Genomic DNA, 19,084 nt, shown 5'->3' with positions numbered 1-19,084 from the left:
TAGAATTAAGCACCTGATCATGTTTCTTCCAGCCCAGTAGTTCAGTTCCGACAAAGGTGAGTTTTGAAACTTCTGGAGAGAGATCCAGCTAAGTGGATCCTTTAGAAAGATAGATGATGGTGATATCAGGCGCGTGGTAGTATTGAGAGTCGCTGATTATCAACACCTGCACTGTGATTGAATATAGGGGTACTTGAACGATAACTTAGAACTCTGTTCTCACATTCCACTTCAACAAAGCTCAAAGTCACCAGGCCATGTCGACAAAGATCACAACGATGACATGCGCCAAGAGATAGAGACAGAAGAGCCATTGACGTGTAGAATAACGCCATGTTCGTAAGTTGTTTGTAGATTACTATAAGTAGGTACACATTATACATTCAGAGGCTCAGTGGAGCTTGAGCGACTTTGACGTGGCGCGAGGCACTCTCAGCAAGTCAGCTACTCTTGCACATGCGCCCATTATTGTCCACAGTCCAAGCCTCGCTACCGACAGCAGCAACATTATACAGCAGACCCTTGGGATCGTACTTGTTCTTGATGCTCAACAGCGTGGGGTAGTTTACGCCGTAAAACGTCTCCTGCCAATCCTTCTGCTGGAAATCGGCCTCGTTGATGTACGCGCCCGCGCCCGGCGTCGCGGCTTCGATGACGGGCTGCACGACCTCGGTCATGCGCGTCTGCTCCGCGACCATGTCCTCAAAGGGCACCTCAAAGCTCCAGGGGAGAGTCAGGGAGACCTGGACGATGGAGTCGCGCCACTGGGGCAGTACGGCGTTGAACTTGGCGTTGTCGGCGCCGTCGTGGCCGAAGTGGGAGACGTTGAGGCCGACGCCGATGTAGGTGACACCCAGCTCGACGAGTGACCGGGCGGTGGGGCCGAAGTCGGGGAGGACGGCGCGGGGCAGGAGGCGGCCTCCGAAGAGCTGGGTGCCGACTTGGATGTTACCCGAGGGTAGGGGGCCCCAGTAGTTGTTGTAGTGGTCCCGGTAGCTGTCGAAGGAGGTGAGGTTCGGCTGGAGGGTGATGTTGAGCAGGGCGAGGGAGTCGGTGAAGGGCTGGAGGATCTGCTCGACTTCGGCCTGGGTCTTGTTGTAGGCCGTCATGGCCGGGGACTGGAGGAAGCCCGGGCCGAAGAAGTAGATGATCATGACGCCCGAGTCGACGATGGCCGGGAGAGCGGCGTGGAAGGCGTCAATGACCTGGTACAGCGTCTCATTGTCGGCGACGGTGACGGCGAATTTGGCGCCGCTGACGGGGGCGTCGGGGTGGGCTCTGGTGGTGATGGAGGTGACGACGCCGTAGTTGCCGCCGCCGCCGCCGCTCAATGCCCAGTACAGGTCCTCATTCTCTGCTCTCGAGGCAGTAAGGAGCTCTCCCGTCGGGGTGACGACCTCAAAGGAGAGGGTGTTGTCGGCGGCCAAGCCGTAGATGGTGCTCAGAGCAGAGTGGCCTCCAGCTTGAACATACCCTCCGGCAACGCCAACGGTGGGGCACTCTCCCGTAACGACGGCGAGCCCAGCATCGTTGGCGGCGGCAATGGCCTCGAATCCTTGCACGCCCGCGCCGGCCTTGAGGGCCTTGCCGGCGTAATGTTCATCCTCCCAGTCCACGATCTCGGTTCCCTTGAGGTAGTGGGTCCAAATGGCCAGGGCACCGGCACCGGTAGACCGGCCGTTGTAGTCGTGACCCGTGTTGCGGATGATGAAGCGCACGTTCTTCTCGTCTGCGAACTTGAGCGCGGCCTGGACGTCGGCGGGCCCAGAGGCGTTCACTGCGTAGCTGACATAGTTGCCCAAGATGCAAGGGACGTCTTGCGCCGTGAAGGGGTCGCAGCTGGCGTTGGCGAACAGGGGGCCATGACCGAGGAGGAGGACTCCATGCTGCAAAAGTTGGGCGCGAGTCATTAGTCCTTGTCCATGATATCTCCTCACACGCGCGAGACGCGGGATTTGATCACGCAACTCCCCAAAGAGGGAGGTGTGACTACGAGCTGACTTGGAGTCGAGAAGCAGAGGGAAAAGAGAGAAAGAGAGAGAGAGAGAGAGAGAGAGAGAGAGAGAGAGAGAGAGAGAGAGAGAGAGAGAGAGAGAGAGAGAGAGAGACTCACTGAACTTCCGAGTAGAGCCACGCCTCCTGAAGACGAGCGCACTCAGTCGCATTGTAAGCATCTCCGTGGCATGCGGTTCCCAGCGGAACGGTAGCGACCAGACGCCCCCCAACGGTCTCGTTGAGCTGCGCCCAGGTGTTCGCAGAGGGCCATCCCGCGTCTCCGGGGAGATACTTGCACGAAGCCGTCGTCGAGTTTGTCGAGCTGCCCAGGTCCGAGCACCTTGCGGCAACGACGGAAGCGCTCCCGCCGGCCAGGACCAAGGAAGCGAGGATCGAAGTGCGCATCTTGGCAATGGGGTAAAATAAACCTGAAAGGTTATTTCGAGGGACGGGAACGTGCCTCTCTAGGCTTTAGCCTTGCTCGCAGATCGCTGCACAGTCCGAGCAGCAAAACGCAGACGAAAAAGGAGGCGGAGGAAGACGATGTCGCGAGAGTGAAAAGGCGGAGAGGGGGGGGAGGGGGTGAGACCGTGAGAGAGAAGGGGGCCAAAAGAGACAAACCACTCTGGAAAAGTTTTACACGAGGCAGATAGATGCCTTCCTGATATTGTATATGCGACGCTGCCCAAAGTGGACTCTTCCTTTACTAATTTGCCTCAATCTGTGTTTACTGTTTGTCAAGACGAAAAGAGTGGCAACCGCAAGATAAGATCCTGAAAGACACCATCAATATTTCCACTCGGTGACCAGCACTTTCTGCGCGGTTTTGCACAAGTCTGGACATGATCTCCGAGGTTCGTCGGGGTGAGTGAGCACTGCGCCCCCCCGCATGCCGGTGCCGTCTGCCGTTGGTCGGCTCATCTCTGCTGACGATTCGTACCTTGCATGCCTCCATATGCAGGCGGGCGAGTCGTTGGGACCAACAACAAATTGCGGCACTACGGATACCATATAAGATAAGTAAGAAATGTAAAATTTCTCTCTCTCTCTCCTTGGCCCGCCTAATCTTCGGTAAACTGTCAAATGGAGAAATCCAAAAGCCGTCTTTCCGCCACAAACCCTTGAACCGACGGTGTAAAACCGCTCTTCATAATCTTGGCGGCCGGGGGGGTTTATAGTTGCCGCAAGGGTCGCGGGGCGGGGGACCCACATCCGGGGTCGCTCCGGCCTCCCGATTTGCCTCGCCGGGCTCGCCGCATCTCGGTACCCCTGCCCGCGCTTGACTCGTGAATCCTGGCGGGACGGACCCGGATTATCCGCGAAACCTTAATCTTGAAGAACCGGGATTTCTACAGGTTAGGCTCCTCTGTAAAGATCAGATATCATAAATGGCGGCCTTGTCGTTCATTTCGTTTTTATGCCCTGCCGGACTTGCAACGCCAGCTTCCTGGGGTGATTTTTTCTCCCTCCCTCTCTCTCTACGAAGCACTTCAAAGTTGTATCACCGTACCGTCGTACGGGTACTGGATAACAGGGCGGGAACACGGGCTTTCTTGGGGAACAGATTTGATCGATGATCGATCAGACGTTCGCCCACCGGCCCAGGCTTTGCTCGAGCCAGGGAAAAGCGAGGCGAAAGTTTGAAAATAGATGAGCGTGAGGGATACGAGCCATGTCTTGGATGGTGTGTTTTGCATAGTCTCGCAAAGTTGCGAGGGTCTCACAGACACAAGATCGGGAGGGAAAGGTATGGGAGGGTCACAACCAGGGAGGGAGAGGCCTTCGAGAGTCGAGACACAGATCCAGACAAGGTGTGGTTTGTGGGTGTCTTCCTGTCTCTGTCCAAGTCTCTGAGACTGAGACACAACGCGCGCCGTTCAGCGAGCTTTTTGTAATTCAGAGCCGGATCTCCAGGAACAAAGCCCATATTCCAAAAAGCCATCGCCGACGCTAAACTATGTCACACCTTGCCATAACGTCAGGACCTGTCCTCCCCGCATGGTGGCCACGAGCTTAAGCTTGGCTTCGCCAAACTAGTGAACTACGAAGTACGCATGCGGCAAATGCGCACCAAAGCCCACCACCGAAACGACGCTGCAGCATCCTTCCCGCCCGGCTAGATTTCGCCTTTGAATCTCTTTTGGCGCGCGCCGGCCGGTTAGCCTAGCGTAATTCTTTGAGAGTAAGGTACGGAGTACTTCGTACAGAACAGGCAGAGTAGAGAGCGGGGGCCATAGGTAAATCGTCAATCATGGCCCTGGCACACACATGTGGAGAACCTGGGAGCCCGAATCTCTTCAGCAAGCCACTCGCGCAATTTCGACGCCTCACACATGCAGTGCCGCAGCCGCGACGAAAATGTGATGCAGCAAGGGTCTGCCACGCCACTGGGTTCGGAGACGGGCTTTTGTGAGTACGTGGAGAAGAAGAAGGGGAGAGCAAGCAAAAAAATAAATAAATAAAAAATGGAAATCTGCCTGTCCGTACCTTACCTTAGTGTGGTATAAACTGGGTGTGGGCTTGTCCTGACCTTGTCTTTAAGGTCGGCCGTACCCAAATTTAATAGTTTTGTCCCCTCGTCCCCCTTCTCTGCTGCGCTGTTTTGCTATTCGACATCAAACGTCCCGAAACCCCATCATGACTGGCTGGACGTACAACACGCCTGACGATGTACCGACTGATGGACCACGAATAACGGCGGTTTGTCTGACTTTTACAATCATTGCGCTCTTGTTGGTCTGTTTGCGATGGTATGTTCGGACAACGCTGGTCAAGGCTGTTGGCTACGGTATGTTGATCACTCGATGATGTCAGGGGGGGTCTGTCGCGCAGGAAGAGACTAACAAAGTAAAACTCTAGATGACTGGGTGATCATCGTCTCCTGGGTGAGTCAACACCAGATTCTTTTGCAATTTGCCTGCCCTTTGAGTACTAGCAAAACTCTGTAGCTTGGAGCTTGCGGCTACACGGTTTGCAGTGTCATTCGTAAGGATTACTTTTTCCGATGAAATACTTTAAAAACTCAAGTCTGACAGAAATACAGAGACAAAATGGGGCCTGGGCATCACTAGACTTGAGGATATGCCTCCACAAAACGTGCTCCCCTTTGGAAAAGCAAGACCACCTAAACACTTTCAGAGTTGACCTTTGCTAACTATCATTCAACAGCTTCAATTTATTGGCGGCCCATTGTGAGTACTTTACGAGATATAAACTGAAACAACGCAGCAGGATGAACTCAGCTAACAGCGCAAAATCAGCTACGTCCTCGGCATCTGGGGCTTCAAGATGAGCTTGCTATTCTCCTATCTTCGATTCTTCCCTGCCGGTGGCTACAAGATTGGCACCATTATCGTCGCGGTAGCTTGTACAATGGGACATATTGCCTTCATGTGCGTCTTCATCTTCTTGTGCACGCCGGTAAGTCATTTCAGCGCTCTCCGAGTACCAGAGTGGAATTTCAACTAACACGCGAACGCTCGGCCAGATCGAAAAACAATACGATCCGTCGATTCCAGCAGACGTAGGCCACTGCGTAGACGCAATCACATTCTACCTAACCTTCTCGTCCTTAACCATCGTTTTTGACGTAATCATGTAAGTCCCAGAACCATAACTCAACTGTCTCTCTTTCCTTTTGGGACCCCGACGCTGATGTTAACCTATCCCGAAAACAGAATGTTCCTCCCCTTCCCCGTAATCCTCAAATCCCAAATCCAAAAACGCAAGAAAATCGTCCTCCTCGCGCTCTTCATCCTCGGCATCTTCGTCACAATCATCCAAGCCATCCGAATCCAAACCATAAAAAGCCTCGTAAACTACCTCGACTCGGCAAAATCCATTCAATGGTCCGTCGTCGAAACCTGCATCGGCATCATCATCTCGTGCGTGCCCACGCTGGCCCCGATGGTCAAGTACTTTGCCGAGCGGAGCCGCAATGCAGGCAGCACCGCCGGCGGCGGCGGCGGCGGCGCTTCACGACCAAAGAGCTCAAAATACGCGCTGCAGACGTGGGGTACGAGGCGGAGCGGGATGCAGCCGCTGGGGGCGGGGATGGATGATGATCGGGACGGCAGTTTGACGACGAAGCCGGAGGATAGTACGGAGAATATACTCGACCCGAGTAGTATTGTCAGCAAGAGTAGGACATTGCATGCTGCGACGCCGAGTGAACCCGAGTCGTGGTCGGATCCGACGGATAAGGAGAGGAAGCAGGATGTATGAGGACAGCATACATGGGGGCTGGAGGACAGAGGCATTGATATGATACCATTTTTTGAACTATTCAGAGCGAACTAGCAAGCGTACATTATTGTCTAGCCTTGTAAAGCATAACAAGGGGTTGGAAGGAGTTCTACCTTCAAGAACCCCCTTTTCTTCAACCACGAGTCTTTCTCCACAGCCTGGCATTCCTGGAATGCCTTTGACATGTTTCGTGATCTGATTGCTCAACAACTCAGCAAGGCAGACATGGCAAGTCGGCCCAAATGAAGTAAGGACTCAGAGCGGTTCCACTCATGCCCTGGCTGTAAACCACCCCCTGTTCTTGGTACAGCACAAGATCTGTACTCCGTTTCGGTGTAACCATATCGCGATGATCCACGATCCAAGGTGGAGACCACACCGCCAGCAGCATTAATATATCATCGACCACTCGTGCCTTAGTAACCCCAAGCTTCTAGTTGCAGGCGTCTTATAATTATGCAGTTGCCAACTTGTCATATCAGACTATATGATGCTGGGTAGCCTGTGTTCTCTCAAAATCAGAGACATTCACAGTCGATTTCGGTCTCGGGTGGGCTCCACCACATCGTTGAAATATCCAGTCTTGAGTCGTCCTTTTTCATCATCATCAAATGTCATCATCATCAACACACGTAGCAAAATATTTTGGACAATGGGGATTCAATTTTTGAAAAGCACACAACATCTTGACCCAAGTTTTGTCCCTTTTGGATGAAAGATCGGACCGAGCATGTTCATTAGATACACCATACATCTATCAGGGCTGTTAAATCTTTGATTTGAATGAAAGCTTTGGAGAGCGTTACAAATCTGATTATGGAAAACTATAAATTATGTGAAGTTGCTGATTACCATTGAAACATCAAACGGAAAAGTCCAAACCAGACGTCATAGAACAGTGGTAATAGATAGATACTGAGCACTTATATTCATCACTTCAAATCGCAAGCTGGTCTAGTTTAATGGGGAAGAATATTTGCACCGTTGACGCCCTATACCACACCAAGTCCGCATACAAGAACGATTCATCTTGACTCCGTGTAAGAGACAATGCGGTGAGCTGTCTCTAAACAGACGTGGTATCCTTGAAGAATCTAGTGGTTGTATTATATGAAGCCAAGTTTTTCTTACCTGAGCTTAGTCAAACCGCGACTTACACCATCTTAGCTTCTCACATGTCTTCCGCGGCTGAACAAGACAACACTTTACTTTGCTAACCTGGACTGAGCCTAGCTTCCACCTTATCGCAAAGCTATGACCTGCGCGGTTACTGTTTAGACTTTAGCGCGTCTAACGCAACCGTGTACGTCAGAAATTCTGCCAATGTTTCTGTCCAGATGACCATCTGATGCAGGGTCGTTCCGTCGTCTGTTCTCTGCAGATCGCAAACCGCAGACGCACGTCCAAGGGAACAAAGGATCGAAGGGATGGAATAAAGTCAATTCGTATGCGTGGCTAACTCCCGCAAGTAAACAATCATTCGTAAATGTTGTCAACATAAAAAAAGAGTCGTGTATATATAGAACGCCTGCATTCCATTCTGGAAAACGTCATAAGACCATGAGCGCGTATATCAACACCAAAAAACAATCATAAATCAGATAATATCAAAACACCCCATGATAGACCGTTACCAAAAGGCTCATTAAATGAGAATGTTGTCGCACAGCTTCGCACATATGCCAATGCCATAGAACGCAACAAAGGTACGATGAGAAGGATGGAAGGTCAAAGAAGCAAAAGAAATCAGCATGGTGGTTGGTAAACCCCCCCTCGCCCCAGTGGATGCAGACATGGCGAGCATTTGTTTTCATCCACCTAAACAACACCATTCGAGCGGCGGCCACGGGATGATTCGATGCTGTCTCTCCTCATGGATGTAACCGAGAAACGTCTCGAGATCGCATTGTCAATCTCAACGTGGTCCACGTCAATGTGCTTCTTGGGCACCCAGATGACCTGGATCAGTCCAACAACGGCGAAGAGAGCACAGCTGAACCAGGCCGCAGCAGAGCCAGCGACACTGTAAATGACTCCCACGAGGGGCGGGGAGACGGTTCTCGCCAGACAGGCACCGGACATGGCCACGCCATTGACCTTTCCGAGGGCTTGCGATGTGGGCGTTGCATTCTTGATCAGGATAAGGGTGACGGGGCCAATGATGATGCCGTAGAAACTCTGCATGATGAGGGAGAACCAAATACCAGCCTCGGTGAGGCTTTCAGGCAGGGCGGACAAGAAAGGCAGCAGCAAATACGCGGTTGGGTATACGACAATCATGGAAATGAAGGAGCCCCAAACACCGACGCGTTCTACAAAGATGGGGAAAATGAGACCCTGGATGAGCAGTCCAAGAACACCGTTGATGGCCAGATAAACACCAACGTCGTGGAGGGAGTATCCCAGACCACCACGCAAATCAAGGTGTCCGCGCGGATGCTTGGGGTCAGAGGGATCGTCGAGTAGATATGTGGGCAAGAGGGTGCCGGCAGCCATTTGGTGGTATGAGAAGATGATGAAGGCAGCGATGAGCATGACGACGGTCTTGTTGAACGTCTTGACCTTCTTCTGTCCCGTAGCCTGGGCACGAGAATTCAAGAGGTGTTGCCGGAGATCTTCGGGGATAACCTTAATCGAATGTACCGTTCCAAAGGACGATCTCCTCAGGTCAAAGTCGTGCTCGAATGGCATGGGCAAGCTAGATTCCGCGAAGCGCGGTCGCGAATGGCTTGTGGAGATCGAACGACGCGGGTTGAAGGTTCGGATTGGTGCGCGGCGTAGGGGCGTGGTCTCATCGACGGCGTCATCATCATCGACGGCGACGCTGTTGCGACCGTTGTGGAGGTCGTCGTCCTCCTCGAATTCGAGAGTCTCCTCCAAGAAGAAAGCGCCCTGCAGGACAGCAAGGGAGATTGCTGCCATGGACACCAGGTTTGGAAGCAAGTACGGATTCCGGCCGAAAATGCCATCTTGAGAGAATACCGAAGGGTAGTAGACGGCGGGTTGAGCGAGGAAACCACCCATGGCAGAGCCAATAATGCCGCCCAGTGTCCATACGAAGGGTTGTACGGCGTAGGCCTTGGCTGTTCCCCAACAAAAAAAAATCAGTAAGCTGTCGTTCGCCGCAATTTGCGCCGATAATTACACCGGCAAAGAGTGAGAGAGAGAGAGACAGAGACACTCACGCTCATGGTCGGGATTTTTGACCATTTCTGCCACCATGGTCTGCATGACGGAAACGTTGCCATTGAGAGCGCCACCAACAAAACGGGCCAGTAAAGCGACCCAGTAGGACTTTGCGAAGCCGAAAATCAAACTCGAGATGGCGACACCGACCAGACCAAATAGCACGACGGGTTTGCGACCGATACGATCGGACAGCGTGCCCCATCCCATTGAGGTCATGGCCTCGGCGACTGCGTAGGCGGAGATCAAAAGACCTGCGTAGAAACCGGCATCCTCCTTCATGCCGAGGTCCTTGACCATTTCATAGGTGTAGGCCAGAATGGAATTGAAGGCGATGGGCTCGGAAAATCGACATATCGCTGTTGTTTACGCGCGTTAGCCCACAGTCGCAGTGAATGGCACTGGACAGCGCTGATAAGAAGCCTCCTTATCTGAGTTTCTCGAGAATGAGACGGAGGGAGAGGAGGGTTTGGACGTACCAAGAACGGCCAGTTGGCGCGTAGGAAACGCTTTGGGGTCTTTTCGTTTTGATTGAGGCATGGTGTGGGTATCGTGAGAAGCTCCTTTGTCTGGATGTCTTGGTGTTTCTGCTACACAGTTCAGACTTTCAGAGGTTGGAATGTTGGAGAGGAAATGTGAGCCAGGTAGGGTATGGGAGAGAAGAAGAAAGAGGATCGGGATGACGATTTTGGCACCATGTACATTACTGCGGGGTCGTGGAGAGAGGTTGGGGCCTTCCTTTGGGGGGCTCCCTTGGACTTTGGGAAGCTTGGGGGGCAGCTCAAGCCGCAAATCGCCATGGGGAAGCAATGGCCCGGGGGTAGTCTCGTTACTGGTAGGTATCTACTCCGTAGTGTACTCCGTAAATGGGGGGCAATGGGGGAGGCTTGGGAAGGCAAGTAATTCCCCCGTAGTGAGCGTGGTGACTTGCGTTAGCAGCAGCAGCACAGCGGGCAAGAAATAACGGCATTGGCGGCCCGCGACACCGACCCACCCAAATGCATGCACCTCACCGCCTGACCGGTTCATGATCGGCGCTTGACCGTTGGCCACACACGTGCAAGCAGCATCTCATCATCCTACCTACCTTACCTTAACATAAGGTAGGTATCCATTCTCTTCTTTGCCTCCCCACGTTCATCATCCCGAGACCTATGGCATGTCGTCATGTTGGCGAAGCATCGGGGATCCATCCGGGGGGCGGCCCCTCGCAGCTGTCCCGTCATCGAAACCACTATAAGAAATATTGTTGCCCATGGGTAACTTGGGGTAAGTAAACATTGAGGTTCCTTTGAGACTGCGGGCAAGACAATGGCGGATTCGGAACTTAATCTGGGGAACTTGACTCAGGTTAGTCTTCTCCGTAGTGTAACCGTCGCACTTGGCGGTTATTGAAATACCTGCCGCCGCCCGCTTGAGGTGAGGTCATGCACTGTGATACCAACCTACCTACAGACACCGACACCGACACCGACCACCACAATTGATGATCTCATCCTGCAATTCAAAATTCGCCCCCATTTCGAGCATACATCATACAGTCGCCTTACGCCTGGCCCTCCCCCCGATAGCAGACCAATTGGCCGTCTTCATGTTAGCTCATGCTCCTTACCCTTAGTTGACAAAGACTAGCAATGAGGCTCGTCTCACGACCTGAGTAGTGCGACGCTCGGAACTGTCCTTTTTGTCTTGCTCGAATCCGGCCTAGACAACGATCTGGAGACTGGATAGACCGGTCATTAAAAAAATAAAAAATAAAAATAAAAAAAGGACTCAAGCTCGGGTCTGCGGTTGTGCGACTTTTCTTTTTTTGTGGAAATTTCCCGGAGCCGAACCTCCTGCCGTTTGGAGTCTACATTGCCTGAGGTACTTGCCTGCCACGCCTGCTTACTTACTGCCCACACCTTGGAGTCGCCTCCTTGGACCTTCCAATTTGGAGTCGTTGGAGATCTCAGAACTGGCGGTGTGCTTACAATCTCACAATCTCACCATCCCACAGGCAAAGCAATCTCAATCTAACCTGACTCCTAAATTAGCTACCGAGCAATTGAGCGCTAAATCTCAGTCGAGCCTACCTTAGACTGCTTAGGTCCGACGTCGTCATGTTCTCAGACACCCTCCCCTGAAGTCAACGCCATCATCTACTTACCTACTCACACAGCAAAGCGCGACGCGCCTTCTTTTTTCCCCCTTCAGGCAAATATCCCCGTCTCAAGAATACGTGCACTCCATGAATCGATCACCTACTGGCAGAGAGACTGCTTGCGTTATTTCCCACCTTCATTGCCAGGTACGGAATCTCTCTTTCGTATTTTCCGTGCCCGTCTAGCTGAGCTGGCGCGACTCCACGGTGAAAGCTCATCTTCCCCGACGACGATAAACCCAACCACCTTTCACTTTCCTCATGCGGGTGCTCTCACTCAACCACTACGGGCATTTCAAATGCACAGCTCGACGCTTGCGGTCAACCAACAGCTTTTCAATAAGTTCATGTTGGCACCTCATCCTGGGCTCATCTGGAGCGAAAGCAGGACTCTTCTCCATATTTCCATTCTCCTCGTGTATGATGTACGCCCTCCAGATTTCATGGTCCACAACCGTCTACACAGCAAAGAGCGAACGACTGAAAGATTATAGTCTGATCTCGAGTGTAATGAGCGAGGATGCGTGGGCAATTGCAAAGTCGCGAGCCGTCTCAACCTGTGTTCATGTTTCTTTAACCAGGAGTTACTCTAAAGTGGGATGCAGTCGTGACGGAAAGATTTGAGGTCTTGGCAATCGCCAGAATGCAACCACACAACTGTTGCTATGCTTGAGGATCTCGGTTGACTAGCGTCACATGAAGGCTGGGGTCCAACTATGTTCTTCACCTCCTACCTGCCCAGGAGAGGACACCCTAAGGGCCTTGCAAGCTGTCTCACGACACCAGGAAACTCTCGTTCCTTGCAACACGGGGTGGTCATCGCGCAGCTAACGATCATAAACAGAATGTGGGATTCTCATGCTCGCCTTAGACCAGAGCCTGGAACATGAGTTGGGTGAGCACATCCTCCTCGCATCTGATCGGCAACAGCCCCTTCTTAATCCAACCTCATAATTAACACGAAGGGCACTTTCGTCAGTTGACGTGTGCATGAGAGAAGATGGCTCCCGCTTCACGTAACCAGCTTGGATTGATGTGTCGACCGTTACGAAGCTCGATCCAGCCCTTCTACTGGCGGGATGTAACGACAAGTAAAGACCCGAACAAGGAAGAAAGCACACAATAGCCGGGCCATCAAAACGCATGTTCAAGTCTGGCCACCTTTCTTCGAGTCTTGTCTTCTTTGTCTTGGTTGTATCCTTCCATGACTTTGGTAAGAAAGCAGAGGGTTTGACAACATGTGAATAGATAGAAGGACAGAGCACTAGGCCAAGTACTCACCGAGACAAAGGGCGAAGGGCGGGTTTCCCTGTGGCATGGTCTCATGGCAGGCATAATGGCAGGGTGTCACAATGGAATCTTCTCAAAAGGAGTCCCATCAAACGAGGTTGCCTGATCAGTCATCACCGAGAGGCCAGACCACCGGTTCGAGAAGGGCTTGCATGCTGTTTGTTCCCTGCTTGAGCTTGGCCAGCCAAAACCCGAGAGCTTGGATATCAGGATGGCATATCCCAAGTCCCCTAGATCTCGCATTGCGAGATCGAGGGTCCACACCGGAAGACAGGAGTTCATAGCCGGGATCATTCCCTCCCTCGTATCATGGAATCTTGCCTACCGCTACCCCCTCGAGTATCCGGTAGCAGTTGCGTAGGTAATCATTGCCCAAACTTTCTCTGCAGAGTTCTCAAAGCCCTCGATAAGGACCTTGCGCGATCTTTGGAGACTTTGAAGGTTTAGGTCGATAAATCGATATCTTGATCCCTTATCTGAGCCTGGAATGGTTCGTCCCCAGTGAACCCTTGACGGCGGACGCGCGCCGCTAGGCAGGGGCCAGGGTGTTGGTGGGACAGATGGATAACGCAGGGAAGCAAGGGGTGGGAAGTTTGAAGGTGACGCTTGAATGCCCAAGCAAAAAAGATCTCTAGAACTTGGATGAGTTCTCGTCTATATCTGGTTTGGACCAACAGTTGGACCAAAGATTGAGAAGCGTAATTGTGACACTGATGTTGGAAATGGACGTATTTCGTAGTCTTTCGTTACGAAGCGCAACACATTCGGAATCCCTTCAGTCTCGGGTAATTGAGAATCTCGGCTTCACGAGCACGGCGTCGATGGAAGCTTCACCCTTGAAGTTCAACAGTGGATGTATAACCTCACAGCCCCAGCCGACTTTACGATCCCTACCTTGTTGCTTGTCTCTATGGTCCAACGTCAAATGATGAACTTCCATGTCGCTGCCGTGATACTAGAATCTCACCAACGACCAATCCCTAGATTGCCTGCTTCGTTACACCTGAGTTTTGGAAACCTTTCATTGACCCAAAGGATTCAACGGATAGCCATCCGAATGAAGAAATGTCAGGACAAGCCCTGCTCCCTTCTGTACACTCAACTAAAGGAAAGCTCATGAACACCACAGCTGTAAGCAACAATGGCCTGCCAAGCCCATGCTCCTAACTCGCTCCTTGTGTAGCTTCTTTGGGCGAAAACCACAAGCCAAACTGCAGGAAATCGCTGCGCCGTCTGAACTCTGGTTACTTGGTTTTCTCAAAGTCCGAAATTTCTCGTACGAGTCAAGTGTTGTGCAGGGACTTTTTCCCAACGTGGAATGTTCGTCCTTGGCCGATCTTTCTCCTACCTTTTGTATTCCCAGGATAAAACAAGGTGAAGAAACATGAGTCTCTTGTGACTTTCCTTTGAAAGAACCAAAAACCCGCGGTTGTTTGTGAGCGCCTGCCGAGTTTGCCTTGCTACCAAAGTCTCAGAACAGAACTCCTTAACGCCAAAGATTGTGAACCCACGAGATTCTCCCTCGATGAACACCGTCAATCATGGCAAAGACATCAAACTCTGAAGACTCTGACTATGTAGACAGTTTGCGAATGCCCATATATAAAGACAATTATCAGACCCAGATCTCTTGCTTTCCTTCCTCCTCACTTGTTTCAACTGGCAGACGCAGACAAGCAACAAGGCCTTAGACTCGACCAATCAAACCCAAACAACCTCTCCAACCGTCATCATCAAACATCTACCTCACGAAACTCCAAACAATATACTCAAAACCGCTATCACAACCATCAAACCATGAAGTATTTCGCAGCCCTAACCATACTGGCCTTCACCACCAACGACATCGCCCTCCCGGAGGCAAACCCCTACAAACACGTATTCGCCTGGCCAGGTAGAAAGACGGGCTGTTGTCAGTTTGTAGGCTAAGGCTGCTGGAAAGCAAAAGAGAAGCGCGCAGCCGCGCTCAAGCGCGAGGCCGTCCCGGGAGAAGGGTGGTGCCAAGACATCAACCAGCCATGCTGGAAGACAAAGACCGACACCGAGACCGATACGGTGACGGCTATCACGGAGACGACAATAGAGACACAGAAACGAGACCCCGAAGCAAAGAAACCCTCAAAATGCCTCACAACCTGGCCCGGCAGAAAACAAGGCTGGTGCCAGTCCGTAGGCCAAAGCTGCTGGAAAGTCAAACGCGCAGCAGACACCTTCGCCGTGGCCCTCGCAAAGGACGACCTCGTCGTCGACCGCGAGTCTCCGCAGGCCCTCGCCTCTCATGCCCGGGGCGGCGCCGCGTACACGGCTAAGCGCGCGCTCAACGAGCTTGCCGACATTGTTGCCGCTTCGCAGGATGACCCGTTCTACTACTATGGCGGGCTGGATATCGGGAACCACTTTGCGGCTGATACGCCCGAGGCAGAGGCCGTTGTCGCGCGCCGAGACGTGGAGGCTGAGGGGGGTTGGTGCGATAGGAAGCTTATCGGGCAGCCGTGCTGGAAGCGCGATGTTGAGACGAGTGGTGATGACGTCTGTTCTGGCGAGAGGCGTTGGTGTAATCGGCCTGGTGCACCGTGTGCTATTGCGAGGCGCGCAGCCGAGGCACTGCTTGATGCTATTGATGGCGTCGTCGACAGCGAGGAGGAGGGAAATGAGGCTCAAGATGCCGAGACCGAGGCCTTTTGCACCGGCCGTGATCAGGATTGCTGGACGCGGTCGGCTGATCCCGCGGTGTGGAAGGCTTCTTGCGATCTAAAGGCCATGAAGGCTGCTGCGCGCGACCTGCTTGAGGCCGTTGCCTAGAGGGATGTTTGAGGTCCTCTGTTCCGTTGATATCCTCATAGAGCGAACGTGTCTGACTGACGATACTTCAGCAGTGACTACTGCCGGATCTCCATATCAACTTTGATGGAGCTACTCTTCTTCTCGTGTGCAATATGTCCAAAATTTGGCTTGGCCGTCGAGCCAGGCTTTGACTAGACAATGTCGACAAAGAAAAAGGTGGACAAAAACGATGATCCGAAAACGAACACAATCATACACTCCCAATGTTTCCTCTTCTGGTAGTAGGCTGCTTGCCGCTGATAAGACATATGATGTCGTCTTTTGCTTTTATATTTGTATAGGCGATGGAGGAAAGAACCTCCTGGCGCCTTTTTTCGTGTGTATGATGGTAGTCACGTCTCGGTCTTGACGCTCATCGTCCCCGCGGGGTGACGAGGAGACAATTCGGGCCTGATTGAGACGCTCGTCTCATTCGGTAAAAGTAATGGAATTCTCGTGATGGAAATCAGATCTCGTCTTCTGATGAAGTGGAGTGCAGGACGACTAGTACGCTCTGTACAGCATCCCAGTGACAAATTTTGAGCTCCTGGCCAGTGCCTCAGGGAAGGACACGAGTATGTGTCTGATCGTCTCCGACAATATCAAGGCTCACAGCAGGAAAGAGCCGCAGCTTTCTCCAGCGTTGCACATGCTTGGTAGACGCTGAGCCAGAGGTTCGTGAAGCCAATCACCACATGGAAACGTTCAGCCCGTTGCCTCAGTCTGGTGTCATGAGACGAGACTCCGTCTAAGACCTGATGAACCTGTTAAGCCAGGGTAATAATGCACAGATGGAACACAACGACCAGCCGAGCATCTCTACTCATCAAATGTTTACAATGGTCGAACATAGTATGTACGCTCAATCATTGCGGTCCCCCTCACGTGCCCGTAGGCCGAGGGGCACCGCACCCAAGATTGTTCGCTTCCTTCTCCATTTCGATCTCCGTGTCCGATGGTCCTGGGTCCAGCAAAAGAGCGAACCTCTCAACAGACGTTTGTTTTCACGAGAACATGAATGTTTTTATTTTGCGTTGTTCAATAATGAAGAAGAAAGGAATGAAACTGAGCAAAGGTGCGCCGCGCAGGTCGCGTTTTGTAGTGCGCCCGCGAGAATTTTTTGAGAGGGTCCGTGCCTCAGGCAGCCAAACGACTCGACTGGACGACCCAAATGGGCGGGCACGAGGAAGGGTGGAAGGCAAGAAGGGTCCTTCCATCCTTTGCGGCGTGCTCCCCCCTGCCTTCCAAGTGTTTGACACCCGCGGCCGGTCTTCGGCAAGCTGCGCTCCCAAGTGGGTCAGCTGCAACGACATGCCGTCACTGGGTGCTAGTCATTCCCAATCTCCCGCCTGTGCTGCTAGCACCAAGATAATCTCCCCTGGGATTGGGAATTGCTTCTTCAAACACCAACACAACAAACCCACAAACCACACATACACAAGATGGTCAAACCGACATCAATGGCCGTAGATGCCCTTCCGAGGTTTCTGCTTCCTAGACTCAGCTGGACTGGTCCTGCGACAGCATCCCAAGCCCTGCGGCCTGCTTCGGCACTCCCTCCGAGCTCGCGCCGTCGGATGCATACCCGAACCAGCGCTTTCCAAGAGTCGAATTTACCACCGAGATGCCGCAGCAATGGCTTCAACACCAAGGGTAGCTCGATACTGGCGAGCCCGGGCCTCACTAGGTCCTTTCATGCGACTCCTTCACGGCAACGAGATCACCACTTTGATACCTTGAAGTTCGTCCAGCGGATGAAGAGCGAGGGCTTCACGGAGGTGCAAGCCGAGGCCACGATGAAGGTCCTGAACGATGTAATACAAGAAAGGTATACGACAGCGCCCTCAGTCAGCATACCATACTTTCTAACAGCAGAGCAGCATACAGAACCTCACCCGAACCATGGTCCTCCGCGAAGACGCCGCCAAGGCAACCTACACGCAAAAGGTCGACTTTGCCAAACTGCGCTCCGAACTCCTTTCCGCCGATAGCACCGAGTCGAGCACGACGCGCGCGTCCCACGAGAAGCTCGGCAACGACATTGCGAAGCTGAGCTCCCGGCTGCGCGACGAGATCGGTCGGACCCAGGCCAGCGTCCGCCTGGACCTGAACTTGGAGAAGGGTCGCATCCGCGAGGAGGCTGTCGGCCAGGAGCTCAAGATCAAGGAGACGGAGACAAAGATTGAGCAGGAGGTGGCGGCGCTGCGCGAGAAGCTTGAGCAGGTCAAGTTCCAGACGCTGCAGTGGCTGATGGGAGTGTGTACTGGCTTCGCCGCTCTGCTTCTTGGTGCCTGGAGGTTGCTCATGTAGATGAGCTCAATCCCTGCCTTGGCGCGTTGTCACACATCACTGGTGACAGTTCAGAGTGAATCGGCAGATGCCAATATGCTTTGTAAATGCAACGTATTGGCGTCCACCTAAGGGGATGTCCATTCCATCTTACCTTTGTTCGTAGCTGCCTTGAGTTTAAAAGGCACGGCATTTGTCTATGGTATGTAGATCCAGGTCTCATTGCCAGGCAGCTTGCCTCGAATTTTGTTGTAGGAAAGGCCCTAGATGTCCTTTTCGCATAGGCTGGCAGAGAACCACGTAGATAAGACACATGTTAACCCCACTTGGAGTTTGCCGAAAGCTCTCTTCCAGCTACTTACAAGACCCCATTTGCTCTCTTCCGCCCACCCATGGATATTTCCCGTGCGTTGAAATGCTTCAACATCTCCAACAAGTTGTCAACATAAATCCCACTGTGGTTGCTTCACCTTTCTCTCCTGCCTTTCGATGACTCTGTAGAGTTCATATCAATCCCGAGCACATCACGATTTACTTTACTTCAGATACGGAGAATATCCGGTTTCCTGTCCCCGAACCCATCATTGCTCAGATTTTGAAGATATTCCCTACATTGCCTCAAAATCAGGCCTATGGAGGGAGGTATTGCCGCTTCTTCAAGAATTTGAGCTTCATCATGGCGAAGCTGATGCTTTCGGCCTCATTATAAGCTTCCTTATGATGGGAACCTTCCCTCAGCATCCGCATATCCGTATCCGATTGGCGTCCGACACGACAACCTGAGACACGAGCTGTTGATTTGGCTTGGAGTTGAGATGTCCGGCAAAGGAAGGGTGAGTAGTTAAGGTAGTTGCATCAAGTTGGCAAACAAGACAGAAATACTGCAAGATGGATGATTTTATGCAGAGACGGTTCTAGTGACATGGAGGGCATAATTCCAAGTACCATACCGACAGATTTTCTTGCAGTCCCTTTGCTTGATAACAGGAGATACGGTGTTTATCCAAGGTATTCGGAACCCAAGGCGGAAAGGCTTCAGGGTCAGGCCGGCAGGTCGCCGGACTTGAGAGGTGGGCAGTCGCTTATGTCATCCCGCATCCGGTCAAACATGCC

The 19,084-nt window shown here is 52.4% G+C and overlaps 6 protein-coding genes across 6 annotated transcripts; 4 read left to right on the top strand and 2 right to left on the bottom strand.

Annotated features, from left to right (window-relative positions):
• Nucleotides 1-72: 72 nt before the first annotated feature.
• On the bottom strand, nucleotides 73-2,400 carry BDP55DRAFT_702054 (FAD binding domain-containing protein; the record flags this gene model as incomplete). The annotated part of the gene is made up of 2 exons (XM_060577937.1): nucleotides 73-1,886; nucleotides 2,119-2,400. 2 exons carry the CDS (start codon nucleotides 2,398-2,400, stop codon nucleotides 441-443), a joined length of 1,728 nt encoding a protein of 575 aa, XP_060433199.1. The 3' UTR covers nucleotides 73-440.
• Nucleotides 2,401-4,482: 2,082 nt separating this feature from the next.
• BDP55DRAFT_653343 (uncharacterized protein) lies at nucleotides 4,483-6,382 on the top strand. The gene is made up of 8 exons (XM_060574178.1): nucleotides 4,483-4,783; nucleotides 4,855-4,880; nucleotides 4,944-4,980; nucleotides 5,039-5,109; nucleotides 5,164-5,186; nucleotides 5,256-5,415; nucleotides 5,483-5,592; nucleotides 5,673-6,382. The coding sequence occupies exons 1-8, from the start codon at nucleotides 4,633-4,635 to the stop codon at nucleotides 6,217-6,219; spliced, it is 1,125 nt and encodes a 374-aa protein (XP_060433198.1). The 5' UTR covers nucleotides 4,483-4,632; the 3' UTR covers nucleotides 6,220-6,382.
• Nucleotides 6,383-7,563: 1,181 nt separating this feature from the next.
• On the bottom strand, nucleotides 7,564-10,346 carry BDP55DRAFT_653342 (major facilitator superfamily transporter). The gene is made up of 3 exons (XM_060574177.1): nucleotides 9,906-10,346; nucleotides 9,426-9,785; nucleotides 7,564-9,323 (listed from the first exon to the last, which is right to left on the bottom strand). The coding sequence occupies exons 1-3, from the start codon at nucleotides 9,964-9,966 to the stop codon at nucleotides 8,059-8,061; spliced, it is 1,686 nt and encodes a 561-aa protein (XP_060433197.1). The 5' UTR covers nucleotides 9,967-10,346; the 3' UTR covers nucleotides 7,564-8,058.
• A 4,310-nt stretch (nucleotides 10,347-14,656) lies between these two features.
• Nucleotides 14,657-15,661, top strand: BDP55DRAFT_725660 (uncharacterized protein; the record flags this gene model as incomplete). The annotated part of the gene is made up of 2 exons (XM_060579036.1): nucleotides 14,657-14,753; nucleotides 14,808-15,661. The coding sequence occupies 2 exons, from the start codon at nucleotides 14,657-14,659 to the stop codon at nucleotides 15,659-15,661; spliced, it is 951 nt and encodes a 316-aa protein (XP_060433196.1).
• Nucleotides 15,662-16,259: 598 nt separating this feature from the next.
• BDP55DRAFT_410306 (uncharacterized protein) lies at nucleotides 16,260-17,518 on the top strand. Its single transcript, XM_060567367.1, has one exon. The coding sequence runs from the start codon at nucleotides 16,466-16,468 to the stop codon at nucleotides 17,150-17,152; it is 687 nt and encodes a 228-aa protein (XP_060433195.1). The 5' UTR covers nucleotides 16,260-16,465; the 3' UTR covers nucleotides 17,153-17,518.
• Nucleotides 17,125-17,992, top strand: BDP55DRAFT_691626 (uncharacterized protein; the record flags this gene model as incomplete). The annotated part of the gene is made up of 2 exons (XM_060576995.1): nucleotides 17,125-17,510; nucleotides 17,563-17,992. 2 exons carry the CDS (start codon nucleotides 17,125-17,127, stop codon nucleotides 17,990-17,992), a joined length of 816 nt encoding a protein of 271 aa, XP_060433194.1.
• Between the last annotated feature and the right edge of the window lie 1,092 nt (nucleotides 17,993-19,084).

The sequence above is a fragment of the Colletotrichum godetiae genome, assembly GCF_030913485.1.
Source record: "Colletotrichum godetiae strain CBS 193.32 chromosome Unknown BDP55scaffold_8, whole genome shotgun sequence".
NCBI lineage: Eukaryota > Fungi > Ascomycota > Sordariomycetes > Glomerellales > Glomerellaceae > Colletotrichum > Colletotrichum godetiae.
This window is presented reverse-complemented; position numbering and strand designations above follow the sequence as displayed.

Excerpts from the sequence above, each read along its gene's own strand:
- BDP55DRAFT_653343 (XM_060574178.1), top strand. The coding sequence starts at position 4,633 with ATGACTGGCTGGACGTACAACACGCCTGACGATGTACCGACTGATGGA. Across the intron at positions 4,981-5,038 it reads CACGGTTTGCAGTGTCATTC|AGACAAAATGGGGCCTGGGC; the intron begins GTAAGGATTACT and ends ACAGAAATACAG. Across the intron at positions 5,593-5,672 it reads ATCGTTTTTGACGTAATCAT|AATGTTCCTCCCCTTCCCCG; the intron begins GTAAGTCCCAGA and ends TCCCGAAAACAG.
- BDP55DRAFT_653342 (XM_060574177.1), bottom strand. The coding sequence starts at position 9,966 with ATGCCTCAATCAAAACGAAAAGACCCCAAAGCGTTTCCTACGCGCCAA. Across the intron at positions 9,786-9,905 it reads GCGCCAACTGGCCGTTCTTG|CGATATGTCGATTTTCCGAG; the intron begins GTACGTCCAAAC and ends CGTAAACAACAG. Across the intron at positions 9,324-9,425 it reads CAAAAATCCCGACCATGAGC|CCAAGGCCTACGCCGTACAA; the intron begins GTGAGTGTCTCT and ends GTTGGGGAACAG.
- BDP55DRAFT_410306 (XM_060567367.1), top strand. The coding sequence starts at position 16,466 with ATGCACAGATGGAACACAACGACCAGCCGAGCATCTCTACTCATCAAA.